Raw genomic sequence first — 14,091 nt, 5'->3', positions numbered from 1 at the left:
CAGGAATAAAGTTTTCACAGTGGAGTGAAATGCTACCACATTCCTCAAGGTTTTGCAGAGACACGTCCTTACGAGGAGCTGGGAGGTGACCGTGTTTGCAGACTAGTCTGGAATGTGACTGCAAGCATCACAGATGGATCTCATGATTCCGAGCAATAAAGCAGCAGATGAAATCTAATATTAGCAAGGCACGTGGGGAAAGAAACAGCCCTTGCTATAACTATAGAAATAGGCTATTTACACTCCTGAAAGATTTGGGAATCATTACAGATGCTTTCCTGAAAACTACATCCTCAACAGCTGTGAAAAGGCAAGGCAATTACAAGAATCCTTAGGACAGTAATGGAAAACTGAGGTGTCACTGTATCATTTCTATAGCTGTTGTGGTTTTATACCTGGAACACCGTCCTGACCTTCCCACTTCCAGAAGGATAAAAAGAAGATTTTAAAGGCACGGAACTGTTTCCGTATTAGGAATGACTATACCAACACAGATACCTCAGGAACTTAGCAATTCCACCACCTCACAGGCAGCATGGAAAAAATGAATCAAGAATGACTGCGTTTTTCACAGTATCACTGGTGGATCAGCTGCACATGCTGAAATGCTCAGCTGATGTTTAAAAACCATTCGGAAAGAAATCCCTAAGTATCAGATTTCTAAGTGGCATGTAACGGTGGAACTCAATGCCACACCCTGTTACAAAGGCCAAAACATAAAATTGATTAAAAAATTTAATTCCTAAGCATTGGTCCATCCATTTTGTTAAACACCGTGGTCCATAGGCAACCTTTGTTGAAGGGTGTACTTAGACCACCTGCGGCTGCAAGCTCAGAAGCATCGTTCTACATTATTGTTTCCTGTACGTTCCCTTAGTAGATGGTACTAGACACTTTCAAAAACAGGTCGTAGGCTAGACAGACTTGAAGAACCGACAAACTGATACGAAATGCCAGTCTGAAAAGCTTAGAGAGACAGAGATGTCATCTCTCTTAAATCACATGGAAAAGCTACTGGCTGGGATAAAGAGAAGAACAAGAAAAAGCTCAGTTTCCAACTGCGGAAATTCCAGGTGAAAGTCACGTCTTTGTTCAAATTAAGCAACTTTTAGTATTCCTAGTAAAGCAAAGAGTACCTTACCAGTTTCTCCCCAAAACTGGTAAGTTTTTTTTGCTGCCTTCATGGAAGGCAGTATTTTAAAAGGTAAGAGACACCATATACTGTAACTCGGAGAGGCCCGAGCCAAGGAGCCTCAAAATCTGTGACTGAGAAAACCTTTTCAAGTTCTTCTCTACATGCTTTACCTCCAATACTCTCTATATTCTATTTACATTCTTAGATCTATAAAGATTTTATGAGATTAGGAAGGAATACGAAAAATTGTTATCTAATACTACTAAGATACCCTACAGCATTATTAGGCTATGATTAAAAATTACATATTAGCTATTCCATACTGTACTTTCTCCAAAGCATGGCTGAAGCCTGTCACATTCAGAGAACATTAATGGAAAACAACAATTTCTGAAGTAGAAAAAGAAATTCCTTTTGCAATCTATTAGTGAAACCTGTTTCAGCTACATTTGAAGAACAAAACAAACACCTAGAAGTGCATTAAGGATTTTAAGTTTCAGAATCAAAATCTCCATTTCCTAATTAAAATTAACATCGGTGTCAATTGATTTGGGGTGCAAAGACTCTCCATTTTTATGAAGTTTTATGTTTGACAATACTCCAGTGAAATTAGTCACACAGAATCAGCTGAATTACTTGATTTACTCAGCATGTTACTTCTGAAGCAAGGCAAGGATTTCACAGCCTTTAAACTAAAAATGCTGCTCAACACATTGCCAGGAAGTTGCATCGTCTCCACCCACCTGCTGAATGCAGTGATTGACAATTAAAAAATCACGCTGACTGTTCTTCGACAGGCAAAAGCAGCATTTGCATGGGGAGAAAATACGTGCATGTAAAATAGTACTGATACATCAAAACCCCAGAAAAGTGACACAAGGGCACAGGCATTTCATCTCAATTTAGCCCAGGCACTCCCTGAGGCAGAAAGCATGACTGATGAGAATTTATTATTCTCTGCTGGCAGCATGGGGTGTTCTTTTGCTCAGTGAAGAAAAAAAAAATGAAAGGCCCATCTCTGAAAAATTTAGGATCTTCCTTTCTAAGGTAGGATCTTAATAGGCTCTCCAGAGGTACAAACTATTCATCCAGGTCAAAATTACCTGAAACATTCTGAATGTAATTACAGGTTTTATTTAAAGCACCTCTTGGGAGATGTAGACAAAAGAGACAACAGTCACATTCAATACGTGTTGAACAGCATACCTAGACAGACAGCTATCAGTGAATTAACACTGGACTTTTCATGAGCCTATAAATTAATATTTCTGACCCAATTTCATTGTATTCATCTATTCCAAGAAAATTTACAATGACAGTTTTCAAATACTGAAGTACTTGGGTGAGTTCAAACAAGCACCATACAGTTGCTCTGATTAACAGTGTGGCAAATCCCAGCAGACGAGGCTCTGATTTGACAGAGGAAACTGGAACAGACGCTAGGACTGACGGTCTGCTGCCGCTGCCCCTTGAGACTGGGAATGAACCCCAAACTCCTTCAGGTACAAGCAGAACAGCTGTAGTTCTCCAGTGGTTGGTAATTCATCAGCACAATCCTCAGACTGGTAAACTTTATTTACTGTTATGACCCGCACATCCTCTTTATAAAAAAGGAATCTTTTCAATCCCTCTTACTGCCCCCAATAGGTAATTTTACTCCTTTTCCAAGTTACATACATTGGCATTTTAGAGAGATCCTCCAAATGACAACAGCAGTGTATCCTGCAAAGTTCTATTCTGTTACGTAAGTGAAAACTCAACTCACTGAAATAGCTGAAGTCCCTGCAGGAACTAAAAAAAATCCAAGAATTTCAGTTGCTACAAGCAACAGCTGGAATCTTTACAGAGGAAGTGCACGCACGCATGGCTGCCCTACCACTGGCTGAGCTATCAGATCAGGTACGTTACCTTTCCGTTTTATTTCTCCTCACAATTTTAAACCAATTAAGCTAATTCCAACCAGCATGAAATAAAGGTTTCACACAAATCATGACTTCACTTCCTAGCCTAACGCTGTCATTAATTGCACACTCTTAAAACTTCATGCTGCATTAGTTTTAGTAGATCAGTGTCTAATTGGTATCAGTTAACCAACTGGATTTAAATTTGCTGTTATGCATTAATCAGTACTTTACGCACACGAGATGCGTTCAGTTGAGAGTTAGAGTAAGGACACGTTATCTGACTACAATACATCACAATATGCAAAGACACTTCACTAAGTATTTCCCGAGCCTGGTGTCACTGCTGCCTAACTGGTTAACACAAGCTACATTACTCACACAAAGTGATATGTCCCTGAATACAAATTAGCCAAAAATAGCTTTTCTAAGGAAATGAAAAGGTGTTTAACAATAAAACCTCGGTAAACGAAGCGAGTTACTGAGCACCAGAGTTTTGCACATGCTTCATTTCAACAAAAGTTGAGACAAACTGAAGGCTCCTCTCTAGCTTATGGGTCTAAAATTCAGGAGACAGTCCATGCGTTTTAGAGACCGAGTTCATAATGCTTTGCATATACCTCCTACCTTAAAAGATTTCAGAATGGGGACCCTACTCATTGTTTAGTGACAGCACTGTGTTCCTGTGTCAGACAACAGCTGGGTACATTTGTAAACCCTCACACTGAAAAATCTGGGCGATTGTTGAGGCCCAGGAATCTCACTCAGAGAAGACTTGGATTACCAAAATAGTGGAAAAGTCGTTTATAAATTGAAAGGCTATTAAATTAAAGAGTTGGTCCCAACACAGGCAGGGCATAGTCCTCAGACTGAGTATTTCAGAGGAACTGCTTTGGATTTGCACCCCACAAGAGAAGCCCTCCAGCACCACAACAACAGAAACTGATACAAAGGATAAGGTAAGCTGGTCAATTAAACAGAACACCACAGGAAGAAAAAGCGAGTCCATTTTGGTAAACTCTGTTATCTACAAAGAAACTGCACAATACTAACTGCACAACAACAGACTCTGCAGACCTTTTATTTGCACAACGTACTTGAACACAACAGCCAGCTTTACTCTAAATCCCTCTGCTTTGCTATATGGGCAGCATCAGATTCAGAACAAAGGAAAACAGTCACCCTGCACTAAAAAGTCTTCATCAGCATCCTAAGTCAGCTTGTTTGTGGAGATGGAACTTACTGGTAAATGCAGAGCTTGGAAAACAATCTCTCATGAAGAAGCACGGAGCTAACACAAAGCATTAATAGCCACAACAAAAGATCTTGCAAAGTAATCCAGTTTATTACTCTCACATCTCCACTGAAAAGATGTAAAGGAAAAGGATTTACCGTTGGAAAGCAGACATTTAAAGTCAGTATTAGCACTGCCAAAACAACGCAGAATAGCATCACTTTAAAAAGGAAAAGAAAGATACTGCAAACCGTTAAAAGCACGAGAAGACTTTCAGAATAGCTTTGTCCTCCACTTGTCAGAGGAACAGGAACAAGATCATACTAAATGGTGATACAGACTTAATGTTCATTCTGGTGCCAGAGTAGCTGCAATTTTTTTCCCCAAATCACTTTTTGACAGTATTTCCAGTTACTTAAGACCGAGCTACCAGGATGGCTAAAAATTGTGCTCAGGCCCTCTTTCAATAAGTAATTCACATCAAAAAAAGAAAATACATTTTTCGTTCTTCATATTATCTGGTATTACTCCACCGTTTCACTCTAACATAGTAGCGTATTTTCTTAGCTAAGCATTTATCGCACATGAGCTCTGACAGCAAGTTTCTGCTGTCATTAACCTTAGTTTTCATTCTTTTTCAGCTCGTTGGAGGATTTTGTCGGCCTGCAAACTCCTACATAGATGAACTAGTTTCTTTTTCCACAGTTATAATAAAGCACATAATTTGTGATTTGAGTGCTTGCAAATTATGCAGGAGAGACACACTCCAGGCTTTCCATAATTTCTAGGTACCCCGTAGGCACGACTACATCAACTACAGTCAGCTGTCCTGGTTATTTAGATCACAGGATTAGTGTAAGATTTGAAAAGTTGTTTTAATATGACATTTTCACTGTAACGGCGCTGGAAACAGGGCTGCATTTTAATTATGTCATAAATATACTTGCATGACTTATGATTTCAACCAAGTTATTACTTGTGGCAAGGAATATTTCTGAAACAAGAGAGCCTTTAAGTAGACAAATGCATGCCTTACCTTGTGAAAGGCACTGATTTGCCAGAGCAACCTGTCCAGAGTGTAGATACAGATTAAGACGTGTGAAGATACTGCTCAGGGATGGAATTGTAATGAAGCAGAAGGCAACGCAAGCCTAAAGCAAAATTAAAAAAAAAAACTGTAGAAAATTCCTAGCTCAGATTTACAGCAATCGTTACCGATGCCATATATGATCAGGCATCAAAATCTGTAAATCAGGTTTGGGTAATACTTTGAATAAATAGCAAATATGTGAAGTCCAAAATCAGCAACTTCAAAATTCTCATTATTATTTCAATAATTGTAACAATATTTATTATTATTAATTACTGTTATTACGAGTGTCTTAGCTCAAAACTTATTCTGTGACTCCAGCTCAAGGAGTTCCTCTCTCCTCAGGTAACCAGCTTGCAGCTCAAGACCAAAATCTAACTAGAAAAGGAGGCTACTGGTCCTCAGGGGCAACCCACCTGCCAAAGTGGTCAAAGCAGGAGCACGGGGTGTGCACAATGGGAGGAAGCAGATCTAGAGCAGCATGCAGCGGCTTTAGACCTACCCGAGCAGCCCAAACACCTGGGTGGAGCAAGCAGCTCCCAGGGATACTGAAGTTGGTCACTGTCACCCCAGCTGTACCCTTCGTCCACGGACAACTGAACAAAAAGCTATTCATTAACAGTAGCGTATGCAAACACCTTCCCAACACACAAAGATGAAAACATCTCAGTTGCTGTGTTTCAGGTGACAAGAGGGAAACAAGCAACTTGCAAAGCCTGTGCACAGTTCAAAACTCATTTGACCACATCTGTGCAGACCTAGAGGCACTAGAGCGGAAAGCAGAACTTTATTTGAAATTCAGATACTGATTGGAGCATATCAACACAGATACAATGAGACAGAAATTTAAATATATTCTTCCCCCCCATTTCCCGTTCCCTCTGTGAGAGAGAATGTATTTTATTTCAAAAGCTGAGCTTTCTAGACTTCACATAAACAGCTCTCCAACAAGCATTCCTTTGGAGAGGAGTCAATCTTGCTGCTCTTTTAACGTAAAGCTGCTATTAGACGCTTTGGGTCTTTTTTTCTTAAACAGCTGCATTTGGCTCAATGGCAACAAGAGAAAATGAGACTACGAGCTATGTAAAAAATTACTAACATACTGTTTTTGCAAAAATTACAAACTTAGGTGGCAGCAGACACTAATATCTACTAAGAAGGCAGACTCAAAGTTTATTAGAATGAGACGTACCCTGACAAACGCAGCAGTCTTTCTGGAATGATTTCCTTTCATCACCTTTCTTGTCTCCATTGCTAGCTGGTTCACAGACTACACACAGAAACCAAAGCAAATCAGTAAGGAAAAGGCACAGATTTATTAGGTAAATAACAAACTGCATGTTTTACTGCTTGCATTTAGACAGCAGCAACTGTTAAAAGGGGCCCCGACATGGTGTGCCCTCACTATACTATTTAGTTTTTAGCTGGAGAAATTTTAGTGCCTGTTCCTTAAAGGAAATACAATTCTCAGGGTTCCTGAAGGTAGACTTGTTGATTTATTCAAGGTTTTAGATCATCCCTTGCTTCCCAGCTACAGTGCTGTCATCTTGACATTTTACACCTTTTTCCTGTAATGATTTCTAGCTAAGACACTTGTAAAAAAAAAAAAACAAAAAAACAAAACAAAATAAGAAAAGGATTTAGGAGAAGATACAATGTTGCAAAGGAATCGGATGCAGCTAATGGTCACCTCATAGGTGACTCAACACGGGACAGAGCTTAACCTTCCCAATCACAGCAGAACTCTGCCTGTATCTGCAGCCAGACATGGGCTAATCACTCCTCGATGGAGGATTATATGAGAGAACCCACTTCTGAGTGCACAAGAGAGCCATTTATTTTAGTAGACACGAAATCTCGCACAAGATAGCCAGTTTGCTTTGTGGCAATGCTACCCTGCCTGCCTGTCAAGCAAGAACTTCAGAGAGTTTAGGGTGATAAAATGAGAGATGAGATCAAAGCCTACTTTTAAAATATCTGATGAAAAGACTTCAGACTTATTTTGGCACAGACCAATTATCTGGGCAGGGAATGGGAGAACTGCAAATACACCCCCACTTGCTAAGGTAATGTAGGTAAACTGTAGCTCACGTGAATCAACTGGACCAGCACTGGCTCCAGATTGCAAAACATTGACCTGGCTTCAACATAGAAACTCAGCTGTTGTTCAAAGTCACGGCCAAATGAAACCTAGAAAAGACAAAAAACCACTAGATTGTACCGTTGTAGGCCATCACCTTCAATGAATACAAAACTGTAGGCAGACATACCACAGATAGCCAAAAGTCAAAATCTCTGCATATTGGTCTCTTTAACCGCTTTCCAATCTTAACCTTCAGGGAAACTTGGAAGTTTTGCTGGGAGTTTGTTGTCTATGCTCCACATGACCTTCTACTTTACAGACCAAGTATTTATCAAGAAAATAAAATTTAAATCCTAGATTTGAGAATGCTTCAAAACTAGCAGAACTCTTGATTCTCAAGGAACAGGACAAAGGCTTGTTATAGTTTATACTCAAAAAACTAAACAAACAAACAAAAAACCCCAGAAAAAATATCAGTGAAACTGCATTCAGATTCCTGTAATTTCCAGTTGATAAAGTGTCTCCAGGAGAAACCAGTGTTTTTCTAATTGGATATACCAGTAAGAAAAGCAGGTTTTCCTGGCATTTGGTTAATAAATATATGCTTACTTAGTATTGTAAAAGCCTGCAACCTTGCATGCTGGCAGGAAAGAAGCCAAAAAACAACCCTTGTGTTGAGAACACCCTATTTCCAGCCCTCCAGAGTTCAAAATAACCAAGTGCTGTCAGCTGGAGTGTCTCAGCTGTCAGTTAAAAGCCTAGGAAGAGGAACAGTCTCCAGGCAGTCTACATTTATGTATTCAAATGGAATTTTTTTTCTTATAGAAGTAAAGGTTGCATCATTTATTTCTCAAGCCACATGCAAAAGAAGTTTTTTTACAAAATTAAAATAAAATTTACATCCAATTTAATCTGCACAGTGAAAGATCAAAGGAACTGCACCAGAAAACAAAGGATTGCTTCTTCCGTCATAGTCAGCTGTCTTCGCCTTTCGGCTATTTGTGCAACTGCTGATTCTTCAGCCCTAGACTGAGGAAAGCTTCTCTAAAATTATAAATTTTTCCATGAAAAAGCCTGACTGCAAGGACGACTGTTACAACTGCTTTTGCCTCCCCATCTTAATGCGTGCTGGTTTAAATTTATAACCAGTCATTTTGCTGCTCTGGGATTTTTTTCCCCCCTAAACAAGGACTATAAAGCTACATCAAATACTATTCAATGTGGGAAACTGTCCTAAAGGAAATTATACAATATTGTACTGCATATAAAGCTTAATAAAGCAAAATTATATTAAAACATATTAAACAGCAAAATTATAGGTGAAGAGAAAACAACCATCTAGAGTTAAATGCATAGAACTGCAACACAGAACAAAGGGGACAAGCAGAGACAAAGCCTGTCAGCTCTGACTACGTGAAAGAAAAGCCAAGCATTGAGACTACCTGGTTAGAAAATAAAAAAAACTTGAGAACATCTCTCTAAAACAACCTGACAGCTCAAACACAACAGACAAGGAGAAAAGATGTTACTGGGGTAAGAGGGAGGGAAAGGCTAAAAATTAATTTCAAGACAAAACAACTGGAGCTTACATCATTATTTGATGATATGAATAATCTTATTTGTAAATTAAGATAAACAGAGAGAAGAATAACATACAAATGATATTATTTTGTGTTTTTAAGCTGGTATTGGTTCCATTTAGAGCTGGGTACTAGAACCTCATTCACATAAATCAGTGACGTCTCTCATGATATAGTAGGCAAGTCTTTAAAAGCTGTTTAACTTTTAAAGACTTACCATGTTTTACATGAGATTTAATAAACTAGCAGAAGGCACGACAAAAGAACACGTGCACTTTAAACTCCCATATTGCACCACGTGAGCTTCAACACCGTATGACATTTCTTTCAACACATGCACGCTGATCTCACTAAAATACACTGGTCGCGGTGTTCAACGGTCTTAAGCAAGTCAGAATCAGAGACCCTGATTCAGCTACAAGGGCACCTGCTTCTCACGAGGCTCTCAGGAAAACCCAAGCTATATGGTACACCCCGACAGTTGCACGCAATTGTCACTCACCATTTTTATGAATCCATTTATCAAAGCTGCTAAGGTTCTTTTCTCATCCTCAAGTGTTAGTGCGCTGTAAGAGAAAACGTATACGGCAAATATTAGAATACTGATTATCTCATTTAGCTGTAAAGGGTCAAATGATACATACTGATTTAGTTCATGTTATGTCCATATAAAATGTTTATTGTACACTATGTCCACTACACTCATAATTTTAGTTACAAAGCAATAAAACTAATTTGAATATTAGTAACACTAAGTCAACCATGCACCAAATGAAATTAAAAAAAAAAAAAGCTCATGTTCTTTACTGCAGCAAGCAAATGGCTTCAGTCTTGTGTTACAGCAGGAGAACTTGAGCAGGAACCGATTACCAAAACCTAAAGAAATCAGTAAATCTACTCTTAGAAGATAAGGGGAAAAGCTTTTTAAATACACTTTAAATAGAATATGTAATAGTTAACGTATTTATTTTAGAAACAATATTTGTTTTGTTCGGTTTTGAGGTTGGGTTTGATTTTTTTTTTAAACTAACACTGCCACATGATTTAGAAAAATAATTAACATCACCTTGTTGCAGTGCTGCCTTTTTAGTAAGAACCAAACTAAACTGACATGTAAAAAGCATTTCTTTTCAAGATTACCACAGATACCTATTCTACAGTAGGAGTCCAAACCTGATTTGAAACAAATTTACATCACATGAAAATCCAATAAGTCAAACCTGGTTCACTGAAAATGGATTAACAAAAGTTAAATTACAATTAACTAATACAACGTAATCCTTTTACTATTAAATGCTTGACTCCAGCTTTGACCTCTCATATATCAGTTACCAATTTCCTAGCTCAGACACCAGATGGGAGGAGAACAATAGTTTTATTATACAAATTCAGTAAAGGAGGAAAGAAAATCTCAGCGTGATTTAGCTCATTAGTGCGCTGCCAATCAGAAGAGCCAAGTGATGGGCTCTGAAAGGCTCAGGAGACTTGTAATGAGATCTCCGGGTCAGTTACAGGTTTCCAGTTCAATTCTGAATCAGACCCCTACCAGTCTAAAGGCTGTCACCCTCCAACAGCTGTTCCAGGGGTCAGCTGCTTCCTGAACCAGGACATAAAAATGGAGACAGAAGTTCCTTTAAGAGAGCTAGAATTTATAATGGTTTTGCCAATAAGAGATGATGCACCAGAACCAAGGTAACGCTGGACACCATGCACGCCAGCTGGTTTAAGGGATTTTAAGAATCCCAGTAAACAATCAAATTGTTCCAGCAAAACGTCAGAGGAAGCACCCAATATGGACTGCCATAAACTGCTTGATTCTTTTTTACAAGTTGTTTTAGCTTCAATATATCTTCTATTTAAAGGCTGAAATGGCTCTCAGCACAACACACAGCCAAATAAGGTGCTCTGACCCAAAATAAAGCACTCTAGCTGGTATAAATTGGAATTACATGCCAAATCTGACTTCTTTATTGCCAATAAATCCTGCATTCATGGCATATCAATGCTGAGAAAGTTACAAGTTCCTTTACAGCATCCGCCACACATAAGAGGGTCTGGGCTCAGGGTGCCAAAAGAAACAGTGCCCTTCAATTCTACTCAGCCCAAACCAGAATGAAAAAGTCAATTTTTCCTCTTAAGATCTAAAATTCACAGCATTTTGATTCTGGCCCTATTTTCAATCAGACTCCTGTGTGATTTTTGCGAGTTACCTACAAACCACAACTCTCTTCCACATTGCACAACTGCTGTTCAAACAAAGAGGGTCTAACAGGGCACCTAGGATCCCCAGCCGCCTCAGCACTCAGTCAAGGGCAATAGAGCAGAGGAGCATTTAGGGAAAAGACATAGGGGGTTCAAGAACTTCTCCTCTGTTCTAGCATCACCTACTCAAGCTCATAGAGATCTTCCAGGTGTCCTTTTAAAGATTTCACACCCTTCTGTATGTTTGGAAAAAAGTGGCCCCTGAAAAGGTATAACTGAGTATGGCAATCTGTGCTTTAACAGCTACATATTCATTTAAATTTCAAAAACAGTTAACTATTAACTGTGATTCAAAGGATTACATTGGTTTCACTCTCAAAAATGTTCTTGCAAGATTATTTAGTGCCTCTGCTTCACTAGAAAACTCTACAAAACCGCTGCTACTTTCCTTCCAAAATTCTGCTTCAGTATTCAAAATAATTAAAGAGTAAATGGTTTGTGCTGCCACTTCACTGCACAGCTCTTCCCTCACCACTAACTGGATTCACGTCTTAATCCACCATGAAACAAACAGCCTCAGAAATGTGAAACTGTGCGCCAAGCAAGCTTCGCAGAAACAGTAGTTATTAGTAATAGTAAAGTTAATCTTACTTCACAGAGTCATGCATCGTCTTGCAGATATGCAGAAGAGCATTGAGTATAACGGGATCCTTTGTAGTTTCCTGCTGCTGCCTATAAAATGGTTTAGAAAATGTGATGAAAAATCCTGCTTTGTCAAAATTAAAAACAATGACTAGAATAACACTGATTTACCCTGCTGATGCCTATAAAATGGTTTAGAAAATGTGATGAAAAATCCTGCTTTGTCAAAATTAAAAACAATGACTAGAATAACACTGATTTACTGCATAATTCCAACCATCAGCACTGTACAGAAGTTTTATATTCATTTTTTAACCAACAGAGCTCCAGAGATCACACAGTTTATCACAGACGTACAATTCCAACAAATGCCAGCCAAAAAATATTATCTTCATACCCAGAGCTTTACTGCCAAGCCACAGAATCTCTTTAAGGGACTAACAGCTAGACACGCGATACGCTGAGGCAATCTACAAACATCACAATGAAGCTATCCAGATCTACCAAGAAGTAAGATAGTTTCTCAGCTCCCGACGGCAGACAGGAAAGGTGAGGCCACGTTTAGGTACCGAGGCACACGTGCAGTGGAGCACCACTCAGATGATTCAGGGGCTGCAGCTTCTCTCCCATGAGCGAACACCGTGAGAGCTGGGACTAGCCTAGAGAAGAGAAGCCCTGGGGGGCTTAGCAGCCTCCACAGTACCTGAAGGGAACCTGGTAGCTATCTGAAGAGGACTGCTTGACTTTTACAAGACTTGAAGATGAAGCCTCATCTTTAAATTAATTTTCAACCATGGAAATATCCATTTTTGTACATAATGGAGCTTGTTTTAAGAGACTGTCTCTCTACCTCCTTTACATCACGGTAACAGTTCTGTACTGTCACATCAGCTGGAATATGAATTAATTTCATAAGCCAACTAAGGTAACATAATTTTAAAAAGCTCAGAGAACCACTGTCCTGTTAAATACACAACAATTCAGCATCAATGTGATTACCTCAATTTCAGCTTTCTTTGACAAAATTGACACTTTTTCTTCTTTTTTTCCCCCTTTTTGCTTGTGAAGATGTTTCAGGCTAAGTTGCCTATATACTGACTCAACTTCCCTAGCAATTTTTCACTGTATTCCCCAGACACTCCAGAGTGCATTTAAGCTCAATATTTTCCACTTACTTAATAAAAGATTCCATAATGCACTTGCAAACCTCCACTCTCACACTTTCCTTCTGGAACATATCCAGAAATGGCAAGAATTTCTCCTGAAAGTACAAATACACAAACAAGTAAAATTAGGTATTTTTACAAACAACACACTACAAGAATATATATATTTTTTATATTTTTGTAATCATAGCTGGTTTAGTTCAAATTATTTTAATCTTTTAAAAAGACAGTAATCCATGTCGAAGGATGAAAGAGTAGAACAAACAGAAAAAGCACCAATGGTGCTCAATTTATTGACTGCAGAGATCCAGCATAAAACACAACACGCTGAAGTGTTTGAATCAAACATTGCAAATGTTTTAAAAGCAATCATTGCTTGAAACAAACTGAAAGACTTAGTCTCTGCATCATATAGCGAGGGTAGGTTTTTCAGAATTATCCGAGCAAATTGTGAACAAAAATCCAAATCCACAGTCAGTCTCGAATTTTACTCTTCAGCTGGTTTCAGTACTTTTGACATCTGCTGTCCTTGTTCCTCTTTCTCTACCTCATACTCAGTCTCTGACTCCTCTTAAGTTTCACTTTGTTTCAAGGCCAAACCTAAGCCCCATAACAGAGCATGTTAAGTTTGTATCATAACAGAAACAGCTATCAGCAATTACATGAACACGCACACAAGTAAATAGTATTTTATCTTCCGTGGATTGTCCCTTATGCCATAGTACCAAACAAACTTAGAGATCTAAGAGCCCAAGGATAAAAAGTATGGAAAACTGAAATCAGAATAATGAATACCGAAACAGTAAGCAGCAGAGAGCTTCCAAAATACTTCTGCACTAACCTACTTAATAGTAAGTCCTGTCACTATGTGAACTTGCAAACAACCTAAGCATCCAAGTCAGGTAAATTCTCTTGCAGAAACAGTGCAAAATGGTTCTTCTTAAAAATGCATTACACAAAGTATCACTTACCACTGAAAACAGCAGAGAGAAGTCATAGATGTATGTAATAACTTTCTGAATAATTGACTGCAGCTAAAGGAGGAGGAGGGGGTGGGG

General features: G+C 38.8%; 1 protein-coding gene across 1 annotated transcript in view; it reads right to left on the bottom strand.

The window, feature by feature from the left end:
- The window catches only part of LOC104494713 (UPF0505 protein C16orf62-like), a gene marked incomplete at its 5' end in the record, with an annotated part of 30,310 nt that extends 16,249 nt beyond the window's left edge, over positions 1-14,061 (bottom strand). The window contains 7 exons of the mRNA XM_010137577.1: positions 5,307-5,421; positions 6,553-6,630; positions 7,452-7,550; positions 9,526-9,589; positions 11,877-11,957; positions 13,043-13,128; positions 14,005-14,061. Of these exons, the coding sequence (XP_010135879.1) occupies positions 5,307-5,421; positions 6,553-6,630; positions 7,452-7,550; positions 9,526-9,589; positions 11,877-11,957; positions 13,043-13,128; positions 14,005-14,061 (580 nt within the window). The remainder of the gene's footprint in view (positions 1-5,306; positions 5,422-6,552; positions 6,631-7,451; positions 7,551-9,525; positions 9,590-11,876; positions 11,958-13,042; positions 13,129-14,004) is intronic.
- Between the last annotated feature and the right edge of the window lie 30 nt (positions 14,062-14,091).

The sequence above is a fragment of the Buceros rhinoceros genome, unplaced genomic scaffold (assembly GCF_000710305.1).
Source record: "Buceros rhinoceros silvestris isolate BGI_N320 unplaced genomic scaffold, ASM71030v1 scaffold13246, whole genome shotgun sequence".
NCBI classification, from domain to species: Eukaryota; Metazoa; Chordata; class Aves; order Bucerotiformes; family Bucerotidae; genus Buceros; species Buceros rhinoceros.
The sequence above is the reverse complement of the archived record's forward strand: the minus strand, read 5'-3'. Positions and strand labels throughout refer to the sequence as shown.